Raw genomic sequence first — 24,312 nt, 5'->3', positions numbered from 1 at the left:
TGAGGCGGGGGCGACGACTTTACTGAGTTCTTTTCCGTCGCTGTATGCTTCCCGGACCTGGGCGGTCCGTATCAGTTGTTGAAAGACCCTTCTCTGGGGGGTTTGGTCGCTCCATTGTTACAGGAACTGTTCTGGGGACTCGTTCAAAACCAGGCTTCCGAGGTCTTTTAACACATTCATGCCCAGGGTCACGGTATGGTCTTTAGCTACCTCTCCATCCACCAGTACCACTTATCTTCTCCCGAGGTCTTTTCCGCAGACCTCTATGTTCATCCAAACCACCCCTGCGACCAGGATGGGCAAGTGATTGGCCGCTATAAGTTTGATCACAGGGCCCCATTCAGGCCGTAGCGCCTCTGTGAAGTGACGGTGGAAATATCTCTAAGGCATGGTGGTCACTTGCGAGCCGGTGTCTATCAAGCACCGCACTGCTCTTCCATTGATTTCTGCCAAGACCAGAGGGCACGTGGAAACAAGGCTGTGGGGAATTTTACTACTCCTCCTCTGTTCTTCACGCTCTGAGCGGTACCCTCGAGCTCAGAGTCACCTAGTTTAAAGGAGGGCTTGGGGATGGTCGGCTCCGCCGGGGACACCATCGAGCACTGTGGCCGGATTCTCCACAAGTGTAGCATGTAAGAGGGTTTCTCCTCCTGGTAGTTTCACTCTCCATTCGGGGGGCAACTTCTCTGTCTCGCACCAGAGGGCCGGGCCCTTCTGCCAGAGTTCTTCTGGAGGCCGCCATTTCCTCACTGACCTGTCTAATCTCTATTCTCAGGTCCTCCACCCACTGGGGGATATTGTCTGCGGTGGTGGTTACTTCCCCGCTCTGCACCCTTCTCTCCAGCCCCGTCACTCCCTGTTCTTGTTCTCGCACACGCGCCTCACTGCCAACCTCACAGAAAGTCATGTCTGGCTTTACTCGCATGCGCTCTCGCAGTGCCTGTTTCATCATTGCGTCACGCAGTCCCGTCACCAGCTAATCTCTGAGCACCACATCAACTGACCCAACCCCCTACACCATCCTTTCGTCTGATAGCAATGTGAAGCTCTTGTAGGGCGTTCATGAATTGGGTCACGGTCTCCCCCTCCCGTTGTACCCAGTGAAACAGTCGCATGCGAAGTTCCCCTATGTCAGTGGGGTCCCCATGCGTCTCCTCAAGTATGTGCAGCACTTTGTCCAGGGTATCTGTCTCCCGGGGGGACCTATGCATGACAGAATCCCGCGCCTCCCCCTCCAGGGCCATCAATGCAATTTCTGCCTCCAGGGTTGATGTCATGGGATGCATCCGCATCTTTCCCCGGATACGCTCCGTCCAACTCCACAGCATTACATTGTTCCCAGTGAACCTTGGCAAATTATTCAACATGGCTCCCAGGTAAATGCTAGACCTGGGAACTTCCCCAGCTGCTTGGTCTACCCTGTCCGCGCTACCGTGTGACATCGTGCCGACTACGCCAAATGTAATAGTATGCAGGTACTGAGTATGTCACCACGGAACAGACAGACCAACAGTTGAGGGGGTTTAATAACAGGAATCAGGTTCTCCTCACAGGGAGGAAGAAATGGAAAATAACTAGCAATAAAACAGTGCAAAAATATGGGAGTCAAACAGTGTAACAGAAGTAAGCAGGATTTCTTGAGAAAAGAACACTTATCAGTCTGATGAGGACTTGCTTGAAGGGTCGTCTTCTCCAACATAGGCACCGAGAAACAGCGGCACTTGTCGTCCCTCTGTTGTCCGTGGGCTGAGTAGTCTCTAGGAGCCCGCTGCCTGGGGTTTCGGGAGTTAATGTGATATGCACAGGCTCTGAGTTTTTAGCTTTTACAGCACAGCCAGGAATCAGGGGCTCTGTACTGTTAAGTCTCTCACCAGGAATCACAGTCTCTGTACTGATACCACGGGCACCAGGGGGTCGCAGTCTCTGCACGGGCCAATGTCTCAATACGGGTCTCAAAGCGCAACTCTCCAGTCACAGCAGAGTCCGCTTTCATGTACTCACAAGCTGCATTCTTTCTGGGCAATCTCCCTGTATTTGTCCTCTGACCGGGAGCTCTCTCTCTCTCCCAGAGCGCAGCTGCACCCTGCTCTGACCGCCGCTCACGCTGCTCTGCTCCTTGCACGCGTGCCTTTCCCGCTCTCTGCCCGGCTTCCTTCCTGTCCCAGTCTCTACGTCTGCCCCCTGGGGAACCTGCAGCACAGCTCAGTGGTTTCAGGCACAGAGCCGAGAAGGTAACCGCCCTCAGACTCTTCTTGTGTTTCACCTCCTTACAGCTGGACTACCGAGGTTGGAGGGGCTGCCTCTGTAGGTTCACCAGGTTGGTTGACGTCCTCCATCTAGAATACCTCCGCAGCATGGTTCAGAGGTGGGAGGAGGTTTTTATTCCTGTAACCTCCTGGGTCCACCCCCGGATTGAGCCAGGTGTAGGTGTAGGGATTGGATCCTGTCCCTGGATCCTGCTGTGATTCTGTTGCTGGTGATGCACTATGCCATTTCAGGCCGTGCCCCGAGAAGACGACCAGCTCTCTTCCAGGGACAATCTATGCTATACCATTCCGTGCCCCCGGAATGCATTGCTATGCTGGCTCCCAGCAATGCACCGTGACACCGAATGTGATGTCCTCAGCTGGGTTCCGAGGAAGCACTGCGCCATACTAGGCCATGCCCCTGGAACTTACGTCAGTCCACCTTGCCGATCCCGGTCATGCTCCTGGGGAGATGTCTGTGAACACACTGCACCCACCCACTCTGCACCCACCCTGCTGGAACCAGGTAGTCTTCACTCCCCCAGCAGCATCGGGGAGCCATAGGGTCTACCTCAAGGACAGGAAACCACTGAATGGCACAGCCTTTTACAGCTATAGGGTTTCTATCCTTGGGACGGATCTTCTCTCTCCATGGTGCTGTTGTGGGGAATGGGAAAAATTAAGATAATTATATAAATACTATAAATAATTCACATTATTGTAAATTACAAATAATGAAGATCACTCCATTTTATTCATTTTCCTTTCTACTGTCACCCCTGATTTTTCAAAAATGAGCATGAGGAGACAAGTGATAAAATTATTATTGAAAATGGATCACATTAACAACCCTCCAAAAAAAATATTCTTCTTCTGATCGGAGCATAGGAGTAAACTCCAAATCTTGAAATGACGGCTTCCTCACAGAGGTAACGTAGGACTAGCGCCGGACATTTTTTTTTCAGCTTTTATCTTATTTTAAGTGCGTCCAAAAAAAAGTCTTGTATTTTCTGGCAGGAGTCTTCCTGCGCTTGGCAGTGAGCTTTTAGTTCACCTCCACCTAAAATAGGAACACCTAAGACTCTATTGACAGCAACTGGGCAGAAGGGACTGGATGGTGGGTCAATCTGATGCCCGGCCCCGGGGCAAGAGAGCAGATTATAGTTACTTTTCCCACTTTGCTGCAAGCAAGACATGGTAGCCATCGCATACACAGAACTCTTCCAATTCAGATCATCTCCTACAACAAACATGAATGAACCTTGCGCTTTCTCTACTGGGATCAGACACTGGCTGTTTGCTGAATCCAGTGGATCATCAAGTGCTTCAGAGATATCAAACACTGATGTTTCTGAGTTCTGGACGCGGCTCATGTCGTATGCCAAGGCTGGGATGGTGAAGTCTTTGTAGCTCAGTGGGGCAGCGGTGTTGGCACAGCACCCAGATACACTGACTGCTGCAATCACCTGGGGTAGAAAGGTGATCATCAATAGAGCCAGATCTGATCCTTTACCAGATGCCGTTACACCAACTCCAGAACCTCGAACCTTGCAGGGGAAAAAACAAGCAAAACAATGTCAGTAATAATAATAATAATAATCTTTATTTTTATATAGCCCTAACATATTCCACAGCGCTTTACAGCTTTATAGTAAAAAGTATGATCACTACAACATTACAGATGTATGAAATACAGGCAGACATGGTGATGTTTTACTACCTAAAGTCCATTAGGTAGGTGCACACCACATCTGTGCTCTTACCCTACAGTACATGTCACCCTGCGTTCATGATGGACAGATGCCCCAGCATCTATCCGGTCGCCACCAACGAGCACATATCACCTGAGTGTATGTGCCTGACAATAGCTAGAAACAAGATACGCAACTAGCCCAAGTCATATCATTTCCTGGGAAAGCTGAGTGACCAGCACTATGGTTGCCACCCAGCATTCCTGAAAACTGAAACAGCAGAAGTGTTATGATGCATCGATGCATGGAATTCACTTATGGTTTTACTACTTGTCAGTTTGTTTTCGAGATGTAAACAACCCAAAAACACATACAGTCATGGCTTAAAGTTTTTGGCATCCTTGAAATTGTCCCAGAAAATTAAGTATTTCTCCCAGAAAGTTATTGCAGTCATGCATGTTTGGTTATACACATGTTGATTTCCTTTGTGTGTATTGGAACACAAAAAAAAAAGAATGAAAGGAAAATTGTAGAATGATGTGTTTTACCAAAAAGCTCTATCTTGGTCTCATCTGTCCACAAGACGCTTTCGCAGAAGGATTTTGGCTCATGTACATTTTGGTAAACTACAGTCTAGCTTTTTATGCCCATGTCAGCAGTAGGGTCCTCCTAGGTCTCCGGCCATAGCGTTGCATTTCATTCACATATAGATGGATAGTTTGCGTTGACACTGATGCACCCCAAGCCTGCAGGACAGCATGAATTTCTTTGGAACTTGATTGGGGCTGCTTATCCACCATCTGGACTATACTGCATTGTAACCCTTCATCAATTTTTCTCTGCTGTCCACATCATCTCAGATTAGCTACAGTGCCATGGGTTGTTAACTTCTTGATTATATTGCGCTCCGTGGATAAAGAAACATAAAGATCTCTGGAGATGGACTAGTAACCTTGAGATTGTTGATATTGTTTAACAATTTTGGTTCTCAAGTCCTCAGACAGTTCTCTTCTCGTTCTGGTCTCCATGCTTAGTGTGGCACACACAGACACATAATACAAAGATTGAGTCAACATCTCCCCTTTTTATATGGTTTCAGGTGTAATTTTCATATTGCCCACATATGTTACTTGCCACGGGTGTGTATGAATGAGCACTATATGTTTGAAACAAAGTTGTTTACTAGTGAAGAGCGAATATACTCGTTACTCGAGATTTCCCGAGCACGCTCAGGTGTCCTCCGAGTATTTTTTAATGCTCGGAAATTTAGTTTTTATTGCCACAGCTGAATGATTTACATCTGTTAGCCAGCATAAGTACATGTGGGGGTTGCCTGGTTGCTAGGGAATCCCCACATGTAATCAAGCTGGCTAACAGATGTAAATCATTCAGCTGCGGCAAGAAAAACGAAATCTCCGAGCACTAAAAAATACTCGGAGGACACCTGAGCGTGCTCCGGAAATCTTGAGTAACGAGTATATTCACTCATCAATATTGTTTACCCATAATTTTGGAAAGGTGCCAACAATATTGTCTGGCCTATTTTGGGGGTTTTGTGTGAAATTATTTCTAATTTGCCCATTTTTTCTCAGTTTTTTTTTTTATGTTGTTCCAATACACACAAAGGAAATAAACATGCGGGCAACATGTGAAATTGCAATAATTTTCCGGGAAAAATACTTCAATTTCTGGAACATCTTCATGGGTGCCATCACTTTCAGCCATGATATATATATATATATATATATATATATATATATATATATATATATATATATATATATATATATATATATAAATATATATAATCTTTTCTTTTTTTCAAAGGGAGAACTCATTAAAAATCTATAAAATTCTTAACATCTTACTTTTGGATGTCGGATAAGAAAGTCTGCCACGTCCTCAAAATACTCCAGATGGAACTCAGACTTTGCAGGTGGGAGGTTTTCAAATGCAAAGTATGGCAGAGCCAAAGAAGCAAAGCCACGGCTAGCTAGTAGGCTGGAACGATACTCAACCAGTCCTCCATCTTCTCCAAACATATCAATCACACCAAGGAAGCGACCTTCCCCTGGAAATGACAATGAATAATGAACCAGCCTGGGAGAAAAATGCCAACATTTGCCCGGTAATGCAATTATTTATTAAAACAACCTGACATGCCAAAGACCTTTAACTAAATGTTTTTCTCTATTAATCTTTAACCACTGGACAGTTACCATAAAAAAACACACCACCCATACAGTAAGGTGCACTGGTTCTTTCACTTACTAAGTATGATTATTTGCGGGCATCGTACAGTTGCTCTCTGCATGAAATCAGATCTGGCAGGAGAACACAACTGGAGGAAACTTTAAAGGGTTTTCCAAGTTTTTTTAGGGCACAGTATTGATCTAATTTTTTTAATCAGCCTTAGTTAGGCCCTGTCACTCCACTGCTGCCTCTCCGGCATTTATGCAGCAGTGATATTGATACTAAGTTCATAAGTTAGGTATTTGGTGACAATTTTGCTTACAAATTTCTTTACAAAATTGCAGTATAATACAGTAGCAGCTAAGACAATGAAATTTCATCAAGTTTCACCTACACAAGATGGATATTTTCTGCACTTTGACCTGTGGCATGAATTATTAAATCCGCAGTATGTCAAAACTATGTGTGGATTCAGCATGGATTTCACCCTCTTGGAAGGGTAAAATCTGCATCAAATTAAAATGAAAGGATTTTGCTGCAGCTATATTGTGGAAACATCTACATCAAATATGCAAAGAGAAGTGTAACGTGGGAATTTTTCTGAATATTTTCTCACGCTACAGTTCATATGAGTTTATGCCACCAGGGTGCGCAGCTTCAATGACGGCACCGCAAGTCCCTGAAGCTATGTTACCTTCATTTCATTCATTCCCCAGTCTTTTACAGCCAGGAGCAGTTGGATTAGCAGCGCTCCTGGTTGTAACTGTATTTAACGCCTTCAGATAGATTTACATCATGGGACATGACTGTACAGCGGGCAGGTATGGAATATTGTTGCTTTTTTATTTTCCTTTTTTTTTTTACAGGAGAACGAGGGTCGTCACTTGGATTGAGCGTACAATAAAGATAATAAAACCCCTTATGTTTATTTATTTCATTAAAATACTTTATTCTTAATGTGTGTGTGTATTTTTAACCCTTTACTAATATTGGATTAATAATGGATAAGTGTCTTATTGACATCTCTCCATTATTAACCAGGCTTAATGTCACCTTACAATAGCAAGGTGACATTAACCCCTTATTAACCCATATCCCACAGCTACACGGGAGTGTGAAGAGAGTGGCTAAGTGCCAGAATAGGCGCATCTTACTGATGAGCCTTTTCTGGGGTGGCTGGAGGCAATGTTGTTAGCCAGGGGGGCTAATAACCATGGTCCCTCTCTAGGCTATTAATATCTACCCTCAGTCACTGGCTTTCCCACTCTGGCGGAGAAAATTGCGCTGGAGCCCACGCCATTTTGTTCTATGACTTAACCCTTTATTTTAACACCTAGAGCTCCCAAATTTTGCACACACACTACTAACATTATTAGTGAAGAATAAGTAAAATATAACAGATATGCAAAGGTTTACTGTATGTAAACCATGTCTCATATCCTGTCGGGTTTGGTAAGGAGTTAGAAAAAGCCGACAATTGAATTACTGGCTTTTATGCTATCTAGCTCTGTATTGAATATGTATATATATATATATATATATATATATATATATATACACAGTACTCTGACCAAAAGTTTGGACACACCTTCTCATTTAAAGATTTTTCTGTATTTTCATGACTATGAAAATTGTAAATTCACACTGAAGGCATCAAAACTATGAATTAACACATGTGGAATTATAAACTTAAAAAAGTGTGAAACAACTAAAAATATGTCTTATATTCTAGGTTCTTCAAAGTAGCCACCTTTTGCTTTGATGACTGCTTTACACACTCTTGGCATTCTCTTGATGAGCTTCAAGAGGTAGTCACCGGGAATGGTTTTCACTTCACAGGTGTGCCCTGTCAGGTTTAATAAGTGGGATTTCTTGCCTTATAAATGGGGTTGGGACCATCAGTTGTGTTGTGCAGAAGTCTGGTGGATACACAGCTGATAGTCCTACTGAATAGACTGTTAGCTGCTTTTTTCTTGCCATAATACAAATTCTAAGTAAAGAAAAATGAGTGGCCATCATTACTTTAAGAAATGAAGGTCAGTCAGATCGAAAAATTGGGATAACTTTGAAAGTGTCCCCAAGTACAGTTGCAAAAACCATCAAGCGCTACAAAGAAACTGGCTCACATGAGGACCGCCCCAGGAAAGGAAGACCAAGAGTCACCTCTGCTTCTGAGGAGAAGTTTATCCGAGGCACCAGCCTCAGAAATCGCAGGTTAACAGCAGCTCAGAGTAAAGACCAGGTCAATGCCACACAGAGCTCTAGCAGCAGACACATCTCTACAACAACTTTTAAGAGAAGACTTTGTGCAGTAGGCCTTCATGGTAAAATAGCTGCTAGGAAACCACTGCTAAGGACAGGCAACAAGCAGAAGAGACTTGTTTGGGCTAAAGAAGACAAGGAATGAACATTAGACCAGTGGAAATCTGTGCTTTGGTCTGATGAGTGCAAATTTGAGTTCTTTGGTTCCAACCACCGTGTGTTTGTGCGATGCAGAAAAGGTGAACGGATTAACTCTACCTGCCTGGTTCCCACCGGGAAGCATGGAGAAGGCGGTGTGATGGTGTGGGGGTGCTTTGCTGGTGACAATGTTGGGGATTTATTCAAAACTGAAGGCATACTGAACCAGCATGTCTACCACAGCATCTTTCAGCGGCATGCTATTCCATCCGGTTTGCATTTAGTTGGACGATCATTTATTTTTCAACAGGACAATGACCCCAAACACCTCCAGGCTGTGTAAGGGCTATTTGACCAAGAAGGAAAGTGATGGGGTGCTACGCCAGATGACCTGGCCTCCACAGTTACCAGACCTGATCCCAATCGAGATGGTTTGGGGTGAGTTGGACTGCAGAGTGAAGGCAAAGGGGCCAACAAATGCTAAGCATCTCTGGGAACTCCTTCAAGATTGTTGGAAGACCATTTCCGGTGACTACCTCTTGAAGCTCATCAAGAGAATGCCAAGAGTGTGCAAAGCAGTCATCAAAACAAAAGGTGGCTACTTTCAAGAACCTAGAATATAAGAAATATTTTCTGTTGTTTCACACTTTTTTGTTAAGTATATATCCACGTGTTAATTCATAGTTTTGATGCCTTCAGTGAGAATTTACAATTTTCATAGTCAAGAAAATACAGTAAAATCTTTAAATGAGAAGGTGTGTCCAAACTTTTGGTCTGTACTGTATGTATGTGTCAAAGACATATACTGTATATATATATATATAGATATATCTATATCTATATATATATATATATACACACCTATTCTATGTGTAGACATTTATTTTATCTATTCTATTCTAACCTGTCAGTGTGATTTTACTGTACACCGTACTGAATTACCGGCTTTTCTATAGAACACTGGTGCGTACTTCTCGCAACTCACATGTGTGGTCCGTGTGCAATCTGTATTTGTTTCGCCCCATAGACTTTCATTTGATATTTTTCTCGGAATACGCTGACAATCGCAGCATGCTGCGTTTTTCTCAGCTCGTAAAATACAGTCGAGAAATATACGGCACGGCTGATGGAGGCTGCCCCATAGAGAAACATTGGTCAGTGTGCAATGCGTTGTTTTTGTGCCTCTCCCTCGTATTTCTCTCTAGGGTCACCCCGGCCTAATACTTACCCCCTCCCATCAGGGTCAGTAATGGCCCCGGAATCCTGCGCCCTGTACTCAGGGATCTTCCGCTCAGGCTGTGCAGGGATCTTTTGTCCCTTCTGCGCAGGAGCCATGTGTACATGGCGCTGACTATGGAAAAGAAAAATCAGGGGCATCGATGGGTGGTAAACATTCACCATCCCTCTCCAATTTGGTGATATCTTATTGGGAGGAGTTGTTTTTGCATTTTATGGACAATCCATTTTTGTCATGCGTCTTCTGGTATGGCAGATACATCGATGACACACTCTTCATCTGGAGTGGCGATGTATCTGCCATACCGGAATTTATATGGTATTTAAATTCCAATCAATATAACCTCCATTTTACATATGTTACTAATCCATTTTCTATATCATTTTTAGATTTGCAATTGAAAGGCATTGCAGGTAAACCCATAATTACATCAACATTTTCCAAACCTTTATCGTGCAACACCAGCGTACATGCCACCAACAGTCACCCTCAGCATCAATTTGATACCGGTGGGTGAACTTACAAGCATCACTAGGAATTGTAATCACACTAATGTTTTGGATCAGGGGAAAAAAAGTACCGTATGTTGCAATTAACTAAAAGGAGAGGTTATCCCAATGGACCCTTGATACAGCTTCTAAAGTTGTGGAAAACAAAAATCGTCAGGATCTTATTGTTCATAAACCAACTAGCAATATTTTTATTGAAATTCGATTCAGTCCACAGTTAAGTAAAATTAAATCCATAATTCAGAGGCATATCCTTATTGTATATGGGGATGATATGCTATCATCCATTCTAGTGACTGGATGTCATATAGCTTAGGCAATATTATTTCCCACAGTTTTTTCATTCCTGTCAAGAATCATCATATTTGTTTAAACCATCCGCAGTTCACGATGCAGGACTTGTGCACACTCCGCAGTAACACACAGATATTCTGACAGCAACAACAATAAACAATATAAAGTAAAGCAATATATTAATTGCAACTGAAGAAACACAGTGCACATGATTAGATGTGTTGAATGTAATTTAACTCCTTTCGGACATCGGGCATAATAGTACGCCAATGTCGGACACCCTCCCTTTGATGTGGGCTCCGGCGGTGAGCCTACATCTTTCCTGGCACATGTCAGCTGTTTTGAACAGCTGACATGTGCCCGGAACAGCCGCAGGTGGAATCGCAATCCACCCACAGCTATTAACCCGTTAAATGCCGCTGTGTTTGTCACTGCCAGATGGTCGGCGCTCATAGCAATTGAGTAATTCTGCTGCATACAGACGATCTGATCATCACCTCTATGTAGCAGAGCCGATAGTGTTATGGCAGCTTTTAGTCTCCCATGGAGACTATTGAAGCATGCCAAAATTAAAAAAAATGTTTTTAAAAATATTTAAAAAATGATATATATAAAAGTTAAAATCCCCACTTTTCGCCCCATTCAAAATAAAACAATAAAAAAAAAATCAAACATACACAAAGGATTAACCTGATCGCTAAACGGTGTAGTGAGAAAAAAGTCAAAACGCCAGAATTATATTTTTTGGAAGCCGTGATATTGTATTAAAATGCAATCGTATCTTCGTCAACATGGTATCATTAAAAACATCAGCTCAGCGTGCAAAAAATAAGCCCTCACCCAAACTGGGATCATGAAAAATGGAGACATTACAGGTATCGGGAAATGGTGCCTTTTTTATTTTTAAACAAAGTTTGGAATTTTTGTTTCACCACTTAGATAAAAAAAGAACCTAGACATGTTTGGTGTCTATGAACTCGCAATGACCTGGAGACTCATAATGGTAGGTCTGATTTAGCATTTAGTGAACATAGTAAAAACGCAAAACAAGAAACTATGGGATTTAATTTTTTTCTGCAATTTCACCGCATTTGGTACACGACATGGTAAAACCAATGGTGTCGTTCAAAAGTACAACTCGTACCGCAAAAAACAAGCCCTCCAATGGCCATATTGATGGAAAAATAAAAAAGTTATGGCTCTGAGAAGAAGGGGAGCGAAAAGGGGAGCGAAAAACGAAAACGAAAAAATGAAAATAACTCCGGAGGTTAAGTTATGTCAAGTGTACCACATGGAATTTGAAAGTTAGACTTTCGGAGCATATAACTGATATAGTTTCTTCTTCCAGCTCTAATCGCACAATGTCTTTTGCATCTAAACATTTTGATACTTACCACCAGAGGTGCACCGCTTCACTAAAAGTATTTGGTATCGAAAGATTGACAACATCGCCAATAGGCGGGGACATTAGAATACTGATGACCGGAGATGAAAACATACCGGAACCAATAAGACATAGCAAAATACATATTACATATCCAGTATCCTCTCAAAAAATCTTAGAAAATTCATAAGAGCAATGGAGAGTTCTAACTATCCTAATAATAAAGTATGGATGTACCAAAAGAGCACATTCAATAATTATTTCAATAAAAACTAGAAATTTAAAAAGAAAAAGTCTTTATGAAATTCACAATACCAAATAACAACTAATACAATGTAAACAATCCATACTGAATAATAAGATTCATATGGTAAAGAACAGCAGCAATTTAACCATATAAGCAAAGGAAAGGCATATCACATGGCTATAATGAACACATCCAGGTGCATAAGTTCATTAATAAAGTGCATAGTGCTTTCAGCCTGGATATACAGTACAGACCAAAAGTTTGGACACACCGTCTCATTTAAAGATTTTTCTGTATTTTCATGACTATGAAAATTGTACATTCACACTGAAGGCATCAAAACTATGAATTAACACATGTGGAATTATAAACTTAAAAAAGTGTGAAACAACTGAAAATATGTCTTATATTCTAGGTTCTTCAAAGTAGCCACCTTTTGCTTTGATGACTGCTTTGCACACTCTTGGCATTCTCTTGATGAGCTTCAAAAGGTAGTCACCGGGAATGGTTTTCATTTCACAGGTGTGCCCTGCCAGGTTTAATAAGTGGTATTTCTTGCCTTATAAATGGACTTGTGACCATCAGTTGTGTTGTGCAGAAGTCTGGTGGATACACAGCTGATAATCCTACTGAATAGACTGTTAGAATTTGTATTATGGCAAGAAAAAAGCAGCTAAGTAAAGAAAAACGAGTGGCCATCATTACTTTCAGAAATGAAGGTAAGTCAGTCCGAAAAATTGGGAAAACTTTGAAAGTGTCCCCAAGTGCAGTAGCAAAAACCATCAAGAGCTACAAAGAAACTGACTCACATGAGGACCACACCAGGAAAGGAAGACCAAGAGTCACCTCTGCTTTTGAGAAGTTTATCCGAGTCACCAGCCTCAGAAATCGCAGGTTAACAGCAGCTCAGATTAGAGACCAGGTCAATTCCACACAGAGTTCTAGCAGCAGACACATCTCTACAACAACTGTTAAGAGGAGGCCTTCACGGTAAAATAGCTGCTAGGAAACCACTGCTAAGGACAGGCAACAAGCAGAATAGACTTGTTTGGGCTAAAGAACACAAGGAATGCACATTAGACCAGTGGAAATCTGTGCTTTGGTCTGATGAGTCCAAATTTGAGATCTTTGGTTCCAACCACTGTGTCTTTGTGCGACGCAGAAAAGGTGAATGGATGGACTCTACATGCCTGGTTCCCACCGTGAAGCATGGAGGAGGAGGTGTGATGGTGTGGGGGTGCTTTGCTGGTGACACTGTTGGGGATTTATTTAAAATTCACGGCATACTGAACCAGCATGGCTACCACAACATCTTGCAGCGGCATTCTATTCCATCTGGTTTGCGTTTAGTTGGACCATCATTTATTTTTCAACAGGACAATGACCCCAAACACACCTCCAGACTGTGTAAGGGCTATTTGACCAAGAAAGGAGAGTGATGGGGTGCTACGCCAGGTGACCTGGCCTCCACAGTCACCAGACCTGAACCCAATCGAGATGGTTTGGGGTGAGATGGACCACAGAGTGAAGGCAAAAGGGCCAACAAGTGCTAAGCATCTCTGGGAACTCCTTCAAGATTGTTGGAAGACCATTCCTGGTGACTACTTCTTGAATCTCATCAAGAGAATGCCAAGAGTGTGCAATGCAGTCATCAAAGCAAAAGGTAGCCACTTTGAAGAACCTAGAATATAAGACATAATTTCAGTTGTTTCACACTTTTTTGTTAAGTATATAATTCCACATGTGTTAATTCATGGTTTTGATGCCTTTAGTGTGAATGTAGAATTTTCATAGTCATGAAAATATAGAAAAATCTTTAAATGAGAAGTTTTGTCCAAACTTTTGGTCTGTACTGTACGTACATGAAGCATATATGTATAAATACCCATAAAATTACCAGAGAAGAGATATCATTAGTGCAAGACTGTCTGTGGATTATCACCAAAATATATAATAAGGTATAACTAGCTGAAACATCATGATCTCTTACCCATACTGATGCCCAAAACCGATGCACAGGAGCCCCGATGCGCATTTTGCTGTCGCTTCCTCGGGGGGAGAGGAGTTTGGGAATTTCTGCCTAGGAACTTGTCATGCCTGCAGGGAAATCATGTTTCATTATAAATGTTTAATACTGGATGTGCATCATTGTTGCACAATTGTTTGTATCTTTGCCATTATGTTTTTCTTTTCCTTTTGTGTTTTCATTTTAACATGTATGTAATCTTAATTATGCATGGTCATGTGATTGTAATTGATTCTCCCTATTGGCCATGTTTTATGTAAAGCTCCCATGGGATTTTATGTATGTAGATTTGAGAAAAGATGCATTGAGTGTTTGAAACGTGTTGCCGCATAGGTCTGCGTGAACCCAATCCTGCCATGATCTTTTAACATTTGAATATATTTTGGACTTTAAACAGAAGCTGGAACGATACTTCCTTTTTTTCTTGATCACAATGACTAAGCAAGGAAGAAGTGGGGAGAGCAACTTATTAGCACGTACACCGGAGGTCTCTGGACCAGAAGCTGCTGATGCCTGTGCAGAAGATCCCTGAATGCTGTGCCCACGAAAGGGAGGATGAGGAATGTATTGTGGAGTGCAGGGCGCAGGATTCCAGGGCCATAACTGACGTTAGTCAGTTAGTATTGTAATGAGGACAGAGGGCGGGGATATCTTCCAGGTACCACACGCCCCGCAGCCTGGAAGAAATCATTAACATGAGACAGAATATAACATTTCTCAGCAACAAGACCATTAATATAAGGCAGGGGTCCCCAACCTGTAGCTCGGGAGCATGTGGCTCGCAATCCCATGATGTCTGCCAGCTTGGTGCATTAGCACCAGGTGTAAATAACTATTAAGAGCAGATCTCTAAATGGTGACTTTTGTGTGTAGCCCTGTACAGAAGAGCAGATCTGAATGGGGGTGAGATAGGAAACCGTGGAGCTTGGCATACTGCCTTGGTGTGATTTCAGTGGAAAAGCTTTGGTTGTCATTATACCGGTAATGGGGGCTCTCGGTGTCACTTCTTTGAGTGGGGAAGGAGCTGGTGGTGGCTCGCGACCCTCTCTCAGAGCTGAATGTGGCTCACGACCCTCTTTCATAGCTGGATGTGGCTCTCAAGCTTAGAAAGGTTGGGGACCTCTGATATAAGGCATACTGGTAGGACCAGTGTAACATTTCTATTACCTGTATTCCCATATTAATAAGTCATATACATCCCAGGAGGTGACAGATCCTGTTTAACCTCAAATACAAGCATACACTGCTGACTTCAGTGATTGTCTGCAGTGCTGGTGACCTGATGTCACTACTGTGGCCAAACAACATAGAGAGGGGCAGATAAGTAAAGCACAGTTTTGCTTAAAGTTAACAGACAGCAAGGGAAAGTTCCCTATAAGGTGACAAACCTTTTAAAGACAAACGGACATCCTGATCACTTCCTGCACGCTATGTACCGGAGCTGGCACCAATACGGCCCAGGTGGTGACAATTGTGTCCGTAGTCCGTGCTGATGATTCTAGACCTGCCATACTTTGTGCTCCTATTACCTGAGGGTAGAAACAAGCTGCCCCGCACTGCCCCCTCTCTCAGTCGGATCTTCCGCACTTCGGGGGCCAGGTTCAGTCGGTCACACTTGAGTTTGGCCAGCATGGCTTCGGGTAAAGCCTTGGGGTGACTGTGGTCTCTGTGCACCAGCACCTCCAGCAACAGCGGAGACTTGTGCACGCTCCTCTGCTGCAGCCTATGGTAAGACTTCTCCATCACAGAGGGGTACAGACCCCAGAGCAGCCCCATAGGCAGCACCCCTTTGTAGTCTCATATTGGGCACAGGAGTCAGAGGCAGCCCTGATCGTCCACCACCACCGCCCTCAGTGTCACCAGAGCCCCAGGGCTCAGGCCCCACACACGGATGTGCGGCTTCTCATCTACAAGCCCTGACTGCGGGGACAGGGAAACACACACTGGCCGGTGTATGGGGAGCACAGCCCGGCCGCCGCCCTGCTACTTACAGCTCGGGGTCAGCTGACTGCATGCTGCGATCACATGACCACTACACAGACCGAAGGAAAGGATTACAGACAGGTAAGGACTGGGGCCGATATTCAGTCCTGGCATTTGAAATCACACAGGCTCATGCTGTCCCCGTCCCCAAGCACCCGGTGGGATATATTACTACTAATATTGCCCTGAAAGGGGGAAAGCAAGATTTACTACCAGACCAATATTTCTAATGATACCTGTGGCCTGCTGGGGTAAGTGACGGAGTCAGCGACTTTGTGTTCCGACACAACTCTTAACAGTATGGGTGTCTTGAGAACACCAATACTGTTAACAATGTCAACAAGGCAGCCCACGACCAGACAGGCCCCTTCTGGCATTTGCCAGAATTGCCAGATGGCCACCAGTCCGGCCCTGATTACAGACCAAATCCACCATGATTTGCGCTGAAATACATCACGTGACTTCCACCAGCCTAAACCAGTAGATTACAGATCAGATCCACCAATCCTCGCACGTAACATTTATCAAGTGACCTCCGCACAGACTAAAACACAGGATAACAGATCCACCCATCATTCTGCTGAGTTAGACCACGTGACATCCACCAGGATGAGGAGGTAGATTGCAGATCAGATGAACCCGAATTGAACAATTGGCGAAGGTAAAATATATCACATGACCATTAAACAGCCCAGCAAAGTATATAACTGATCAGACTGACTTGATATCAGCCAGCCTCACAGAAAATACATCACATGATCGATGCACTGGCCAACACAGTGGATGACAGATCAGATACCTCCATCTTAAAAGGGTTGTCCACAACTTAAAAATCCCTTCACAATCTCCTCAGTATAACACTTAACTCACCTCCGGGGCCATTCCAGCGGTGTCGGCACTGGCTCTCTCAGGGATTGCGTGATATTATTATGTCACGTGATCCCTGCAGCCAGTCAGTGCTGTCCTCTCCTTCAGACATCTGGAGGAAGTGACAGCCGTGGTTTCTCTCTTACTTCCTCACTGTGCTATTCGCACATCTGAGAAGAAAATGGAGCATGTTGTCTGTATCCATAGTTATCAACACTTTCATTGTTATTATTTTATTGTCACAATTGGAAAAATCTGCAGCTCCGAGTCACAGTTGCGGCAGGTCACAATATGACACCACAGAGAATGGTGGGAAAATGGATTCAACCAACTGTGCAGCAGTTGTTTTTGGAAGGATGAATGATGCTGAAGCTTCAGCCTCCTCACAGGTGGGACATTTTTTTCCCTAGTATTTGCTGATAAGAAGCTGGAGCTTGGACGTCATTGGATCTTCCAAATGGACAATGATCCATACAGTACCTGAAAATCCACCAGGAGGCCTGGAAGATTCTGGAGTGGCGTCACAGGTACCTGATTTAAACAGCACAGAAAATCTTTGATGGATTTAAAAGTGGCCACTGCCCATGAGGAATGGGCTAAGATTCCTGAGGAACGCTGCCAGAAGCTGGTGTCCGTCTATACACAATGTTCGCCGCACGTCATGTGTTTAAGTATCAAAAATGAATAATTCTGAGGCTGCAGTCAGTAAAGCAACATTTTGTGCTGAATTTTGAGAAACAACTTATACACTACCGTTTCAAAGTTTAGGGTCACTTAGAAATTTCCTTATTTTTGAAAGAAAAGCATAGTTTTTTCCAATGAAGCTAACATTAAATGATTCAGAAATACACACTATACATTGTTAATGTGGTAAATGATTATTCTAGCTGCAAACATCTGGTTTGTAATGCAATATCTTCATAGGTGTATAGAGGCCCATTTCCAACAACCATCACTCCAGTGTTTTTATGGTACTGTGTGTTTGTTAACTATGTAAGAAGGCTAATGGATGGTTAGAATACCCTTGAAAACCCTTGTCCAGGTATGATAGCACAGCTGAAAACAGTTTGGCTGATTAGAGAACCTATAAACCTGACCTTCCTTTGAGCTAGTTGAGAATCTGGAGCACTACATTTGTTGGCTCCATTAAACTCTCAAAATAGCCACAAAAAAATAACTTTCATGTGAAACTTGACAGTCTATTTTTGTTCTTAGAAATGAAGGCTATTCCATGCGAGAAATTGCCAAGAAACTGAAGATTTCCTACAACGGTGTGTACTACTCCCTTCAGAGGAGAGCACAAACAGGCTCTAACCAGAGTAGAAAGAGAAGTGGGAGGCCCCGCTGCACAAGACACGTACATTAGAGTCTGTAGTTTGAGAAATCGACGCCTCACAGGTCCTCAACTGGCAGCTTCATTACATAGTACATGCAAAATGCCAGTGTCAAAGTCTACAGTGAAGAGGTAACTCCAGGATGCTGGCCTTCAGGGCAGAGTGGCAAAGAAAAATCCATATCTGAGACTGACTAATAAAAGGAAAAGAATAATATGGGCAAAAGAACACAGACTTTGGACAGAGGAAGATTGGAAAAAAGTGTTATGGACAGACAAATCCAAGTTTGAGGTGTTTGGATCACACAGAACATTTGTGAGATGCAGAACAACTGAAAAGATGCTGGAAGAGTGCCTGACACCATCTGTCAAGCATGGGTGAGGTAATGTGATAGTCTGGAGTAGCTTTGGTGCTGGTAAAGTGGGAGATTTATACAAAGTAAGGCCTCTTTCACATGTCAGTGTCTCCGGTACGTGTAGTGACAGTTTTCTCACGTACCGGAGACACTGACACACGTAGACCCATTAGAATCTATGTGTTTCTGCACATGTGCGTGTTTTCACACAGACCGTGTGTCGGTGTACAAAACACGTAGACGTTTTTTACCAGCAGCATGGACCACAATACGGACAGCACACGTGCATACGGATGAGCATTCGTGTGCTGTCCGTGTGCGTTTTTGCAAACATTGTATCATTATTATAGACAGGTGTCCTGAATTTCATGTGAAATTAAGAAATAAACTCAGTCTGGCCTTTTCTTTGCTGAGGTGAAGTAGTTGTGTGTTCAGACACATTTTTGTATTGTTTCTCCTCAGGGGTGGATTAAGGGTAGCCAGGGCCCCGGGCTGTTCACACACTGTGGGCCCCCCCCGGTCATGTGACGGGGGTCATGTGACGGGGGTCATGTGACGGGGGTCATGTGACGGGGGTCATGTGACGGGGGTCATGATATACCCGAACCAGATTATTCCAGAAAAATGGCTGGGCCCTACTCTACTGTAACCTATTAAATATTTGTTAAAATATGCAATACAATTTAGGTATATCTTGACCAATAATATCACATACAAGGAACAAAATACCACCGCACCATGACCAGACCACAAATTACAACCACAGTGATCGAATAATATCACATACAAAGAACAAATACCACCGCACCATGACCAGACTACAAATTACAACCACAGTGATTGAATAATATCACATACAAGGAACAAATACCACCGCACCATGACCAGACCACAAATTACAACCACAGTGATCGAATAATATCACATACAAAGAACAAATACCACCGCACCATGACCAGACCACAAATTACAACCACAGTGATCGAATAATATCACATACAAGGAACAAATACCACCTCACCATGTCAAGACCACATATTACCACTTGGTGACCAAATAGCACATACAAGGAACAAATACCACCGCACCATGTCAAGACCACATATTACCACTTGGTGACCAAATAGCACATACAAGGAACAAATACCACCGCACCATGTCAAGACCACATATTACCACTTGGTGACCAAATAGCACATACAAGGAACAAATACCACAACACCATTTCCAGACCACATATTACCACCACATAGTGACTGAATACTACAATACTGATCAGTAATAAAACAAAACAAAACACAATACTATCACCATAAGTGCCAGTATTCACAGGAGATCTGTACTTAGTATGCAGTGTCTGTGTAGAGGTAATACAGTGATCACTGGTAACATTGTACACAGGACCTCTGTATATAGTATACAGTGTATAGTGTCAGTGTATAAGTAACACTTATGACTCACCAGTGATGTCTCTAGGTGAAGTCCTTCATCTTTCATCCAGCACAGACCGCCATCATTTCTTCCAGCCAGGACTCGTTTCTGCAGGAAATAACACAGTTATCTCGAGCTCCGCTTGCAGAACACATTACTTAATTTTTCACAACTTCTAAATTACACCACATGAAGAAAAAAAGGCGATATAGTGTCACTCTGCACAGTAACAGGACCGCCCCCCCATTTAAAACAAAAAATAAAATAAATACATCACTGCAGTAATAATATCCCTTAATTAGCCCCTATGGTAATAATATTCCCCATCCTGGCCCCGTGTGTCTCATTCCTGGCTCCAGCCATATGTTCTCCCATCCTGCACTCATGAGTATCCATTCTACCCCATATGATCTCCCCATCCTGCCCCATCTGTCTCCATCGTATCCATCCTGCCCCATGATCCAATCCTGCCCCATGTCTTTCATTCTACCCCGTGTCTCCATTCTGCCCATGCCTCCAGTCCTGCCCCCAGTGTGTCCAGCATATTACCCCCAGTGTGTCCAGCATATTACCCCCAGTGTGTCCAGCAATCTGCCCCAGTATGTCCAGCATATTGCCCCCAGACAGTGTGTCCAGCAATCTGCCCCAGTGTGTCCAGCATATTACCCCAAGTGTGTCCAGCAATCTGCCCCAGTGTCTCCAGCAATCTGCCCCAGTGTCTCCAGCAATCTGCCCCAGTGTCTCCAGCAATCTGCCCCAGTGTCTCCAGCAATCTGCCCCACTGTCTCCAGCATTGCCCCCAGTGTGTCCTCCAATCTGCCCCAGTGTCTCCAGCATTGCCCCCAGTGTGTCCTCCAGCAGTCTGCCCCAGTGTCTCCAGCATTGCCCCCCAGTGTGTCCTCCAGCATTGCCCCCCAGTGTGTACTCCAGCAATCTGCCCCACTGTCTCCAGCATTGCCCCACTGTCTCCAGCAATCTGCCCCACTGTCTCCAGCAATCTGCCCCACTGTCTCCAGCATTGCCCCCAGCAATCTGCCCCAGTGTCTCCAGCATTGCCCCAGTGTGTCCTCCAGCATTGCCCCACTGTCTCCAGCATTGCCCCACTGTCTCCAGCAATCTGCCCCACTGTCTCCAGCATTGCCCCCAGTGTGTCCTCCAATCTGCCCCAGTGTCTCCAGCATTGCCCCCAGTGTGTCCTCCAGCAATCTGCCCCAGTGTCTCCAGCATTGCCCCCCAGTGTGTCCTCCAGCATTGCCCCCCAGTGTGTCCTCCAGCAATCTGCCCCACTGTCTCCAGCATTGCCCCACTGTCTCCAGCAATCTGCCCCACTGTCTCCAGCAATCTGCCCCACTGTCTCCAGCATTGCCCCCAGTGTGTCCTCCAGCAATCTGCCCCAGTGTTCCCTCCAGCATTGCCCCACTGTCTCCAGCATTGCCCCACTGTCTCCAGCAATCTGCCCCACTGTCTCCAGCAATCTGCCCCACTGTCTCCAGCAATCTGCCCCACTGTCTCCAGCAATCTGCCCCACTGTCTCCAGCATTGCCCCAGTGTGTCCTCCAGCAATCTGCCCCAGTGTCTCCAGCATTGCCCCAGTGTGTCCTCCAGCATTGCCCCACTGTCTCCAGCATTGCCCCACTATCTCCAGCAATCTGCCCCACTGTCTCCAGCAATCTGCCCCAGTCTCCAGCATTGCCCCAGTGTGTCCTCCAGCATTGCCCCACTGTCTCCAGCATTGCCCCACTGTCTCCAGCATTGCCCCACTGTCTCCAGCATTGCCCCACTGTCTCCAGCAGTCTGCCCCAGTGTCTCCAGCATTGCCCCCAGTGTGTCCTCCAGCATTACCCCCAGTGTGTCCTCCAGCAATCTGCCCCACTGTCTCCAGCATTGCCCCACTGTCTCCAGCATTGCCCCACTGTCTCCAGCAATCAGCCCGTGTCTCCAGCATTGCCCCCAGTGTGTCTTCCATCATTGCCCCACTGTCTCCAGCATTGCCCCACTGTCTCCAGCATTGCCCCACTGTCTCCAACAATCTGCCCCAGTGTCTCCAGCATTGCCCCCAGTGTGTCCTCCAGCAATCTGCCCCAGTGTCTCCAGCATTGCCCCCCAGTGTGTCCTCCAGCAATCTGCCCCACTGTCTCCAGCATTGCCCCACTGTCTCCAGCAATCTGCCCCACTGTCTCCAGCAATCTGCCCCACTGTCTCCAGCATTGCCCCCAGTGTGTCCTCCAGCAATCTGCCCCAGTGTTCCCTCCAGCATTGCCCCACTGTCTCCAGCATTGCCCCACTGTCTCCAGCATTGCCCCACTGTCTCCAGCAATCTGCCCCACTGTCTCCAGCAATCTGCCCCACTGTCTCCAGCATTGCCCCAGTGTGTCCTCCAGCAATCTGCCCCAGTGTCTCCAGCATTGCCCCAGTGTGTCCTCCAGCATTGCCCCACTGTCTCCAGCATTGCCCCACTGTCTCCAGCAATCTGCCCCACTGTCTCCAGCAATCTGCCCCAGTGTGTCCTCCAGCATTGCCCCACTGTCTCCAGCATTGCCCCACTGTCTCCAGCAATCTGCCCCAGTGTCTCCAGCATTGCCCCCAGTGTGTCCTCCAGCATTACCCCCAGTGTGTTCTCCAGCAATCTGCCCCACTGTCTCCAGCATTGCCCCACTGTCTCCAGCATTGCCCCACTGTCTCCAGCAATCAGCCCGTGTCTCCAGCATTGCCCCCAGTGTGTCTTCCAGCATTGCCCCACTGTCTCCAGCATTGCCCCACTGTCTCCAGCATTGCCCCACTGTCTCCAACAATCTGCCCCAGTGTCTCCAGCATTGCCCCCAGTGTGTCCTCCAGCAATCTGCCCCAGTGTCTCCAGCATTGCCCCCCAGTGTGTCCTCCAGCATTGCCCCCCAGTGTGTCCACCGTTAACTGATAAAAAAAAAACAAAAAACAGTCTCCTCACCTGTCCGCGCTCCAGGCGGTGAGCTCCCTTTAGCAGCGCACACTCGCCGGCGACTGACAATGACGTCAGACGCCGGCGACGTGTGCGCAGCGGCCGACTTCAGCTGCCAGCCTCCAATTGGCTGGCGGCTGTTGTTGTTAACTATTGACGTGCGGGTGCGCGCCCGCACGTCAATAGGAAAACTCCGCAGCGCCGGAAAGGGCCCGGTGAGCAGATGAGAAGGGGCCCGATGCGGGCCCCCTCTCTCTGACCACCGGGTCCGGGGGCACACAAATGCCGGCGGGCATTCAGACAATTAGCGGAGGGTCAATCTGTGCGGTAGCCCAGGGCCCCCCCAGACCACTGGGCCCTGGGCTACCGCCCATATTGACCCTCTGATAATCCGCCCGTTTCTCCTGTATTTTTATGATATAATGGCACCTCGTGTTGATACGGAGCGCCTAATAGCTCTTGTGGAACAACACCCAGAACTTTGGGACACTCGTGTGGAGGGATACCACGATCGGCTAAATATAGAGCGTGGATGGCGTGCAGTAGCAGAAGCATTGTTTGCACGTAGTGGTTGGTCAACATATTCCCCATCCAAGTAAGCGAAGTATAGTGAGTGGACCCATGGATGTTCCTATGTAATAACAAACTGTACTTACTTAATTCATATTTCAAATAGTGCTTACAGGGCTGATGTGTTAGTGAATCTGTTTGTAGGCCATCAAAATGGCATGTAATGTGGTAATTCTTAGCACTATTAAGCTGCCTTCACACTAGCAGTATTTGGTCAGTATTTTACATCAGTATTTCTCAGCCAAAACCAGGAGTGGGTGATAAATGCAGAAGTGGTGCATATGTTTCTATTATACTTTTTCTCTATTGTTCCACTCCTGGTTTTGGCTTACAAATACTGATGTAAAATACTGACCAAATACTGCTAGTGTGACGGCAGCCTTATAGTCACTAGACTTCTGAATGTGCTTGATGAATGGCAAACAAACTTCATGATGTACCTTGGAATACTGTTTGTCAAATCCAACAAAAAACATGGTCAAACTGATGTTTCACAATGTTAGCACACATTACTGTTGTGCCTCGTCTGAACAACCATGCTTCTGCAATGCCCAAAGTATACTGTCCCATGTTCAGTGTTGGTCAGAGGCTTTTTTTTTTAGTTTTTTTA

At 45.1% G+C, this 24,312-nt stretch overlaps 1 protein-coding gene across 1 annotated transcript; it reads right to left on the bottom strand.

Moving 5' to 3' along the window:
* Positions 1-3,013: 3,013 nt before the first annotated feature.
* LOC138642991 (acyl-coenzyme A thioesterase 6-like) lies at positions 3,014-15,970 on the bottom strand. Its single transcript, XM_069731692.1, has 4 exons — positions 15,741-15,970; positions 14,192-14,298; positions 5,806-6,008; positions 3,014-3,793 (listed from the first exon to the last, which is right to left on the bottom strand). The coding sequence occupies exons 1-4, from the start codon at positions 15,968-15,970 to the stop codon at positions 3,215-3,217; spliced, it is 1,119 nt and encodes a 372-aa protein (XP_069587793.1). The 3' UTR covers positions 3,014-3,214.
* Positions 15,971-24,312: the final 8,342 nt, after the last annotated feature.

This window comes from Ranitomeya imitator, chromosome 1 (assembly GCF_032444005.1).
Source record: "Ranitomeya imitator isolate aRanImi1 chromosome 1, aRanImi1.pri, whole genome shotgun sequence".
NCBI classification, from domain to species: domain Eukaryota; kingdom Metazoa; phylum Chordata; class Amphibia; order Anura; family Dendrobatidae; genus Ranitomeya; species Ranitomeya imitator.
This window is presented reverse-complemented; position numbering and strand designations above follow the sequence as displayed.

Excerpts from the sequence above, each read along its gene's own strand:
- LOC138642991 (XM_069731692.1), bottom strand. The coding sequence starts at position 15,970 with ATGGAGAAGTCTTACCATAGGCTGCAGCAGAGGAGCGTGCACAAGTCT. Across the intron at positions 6,009-14,191 it reads GGTTTTGGGCATCAGTATGG|GGGAAGGTCGCTTCCTTGGT; the intron begins GTAAGAGATCAT and ends TGTCATTTCCAG. Across the intron at positions 3,794-5,805 it reads TTCTTATCCGACATCCAAAA|GTTCGAGGTTCTGGAGTTGG; the intron begins GTAAGATGTTAA and ends TTCCCCTGCAAG.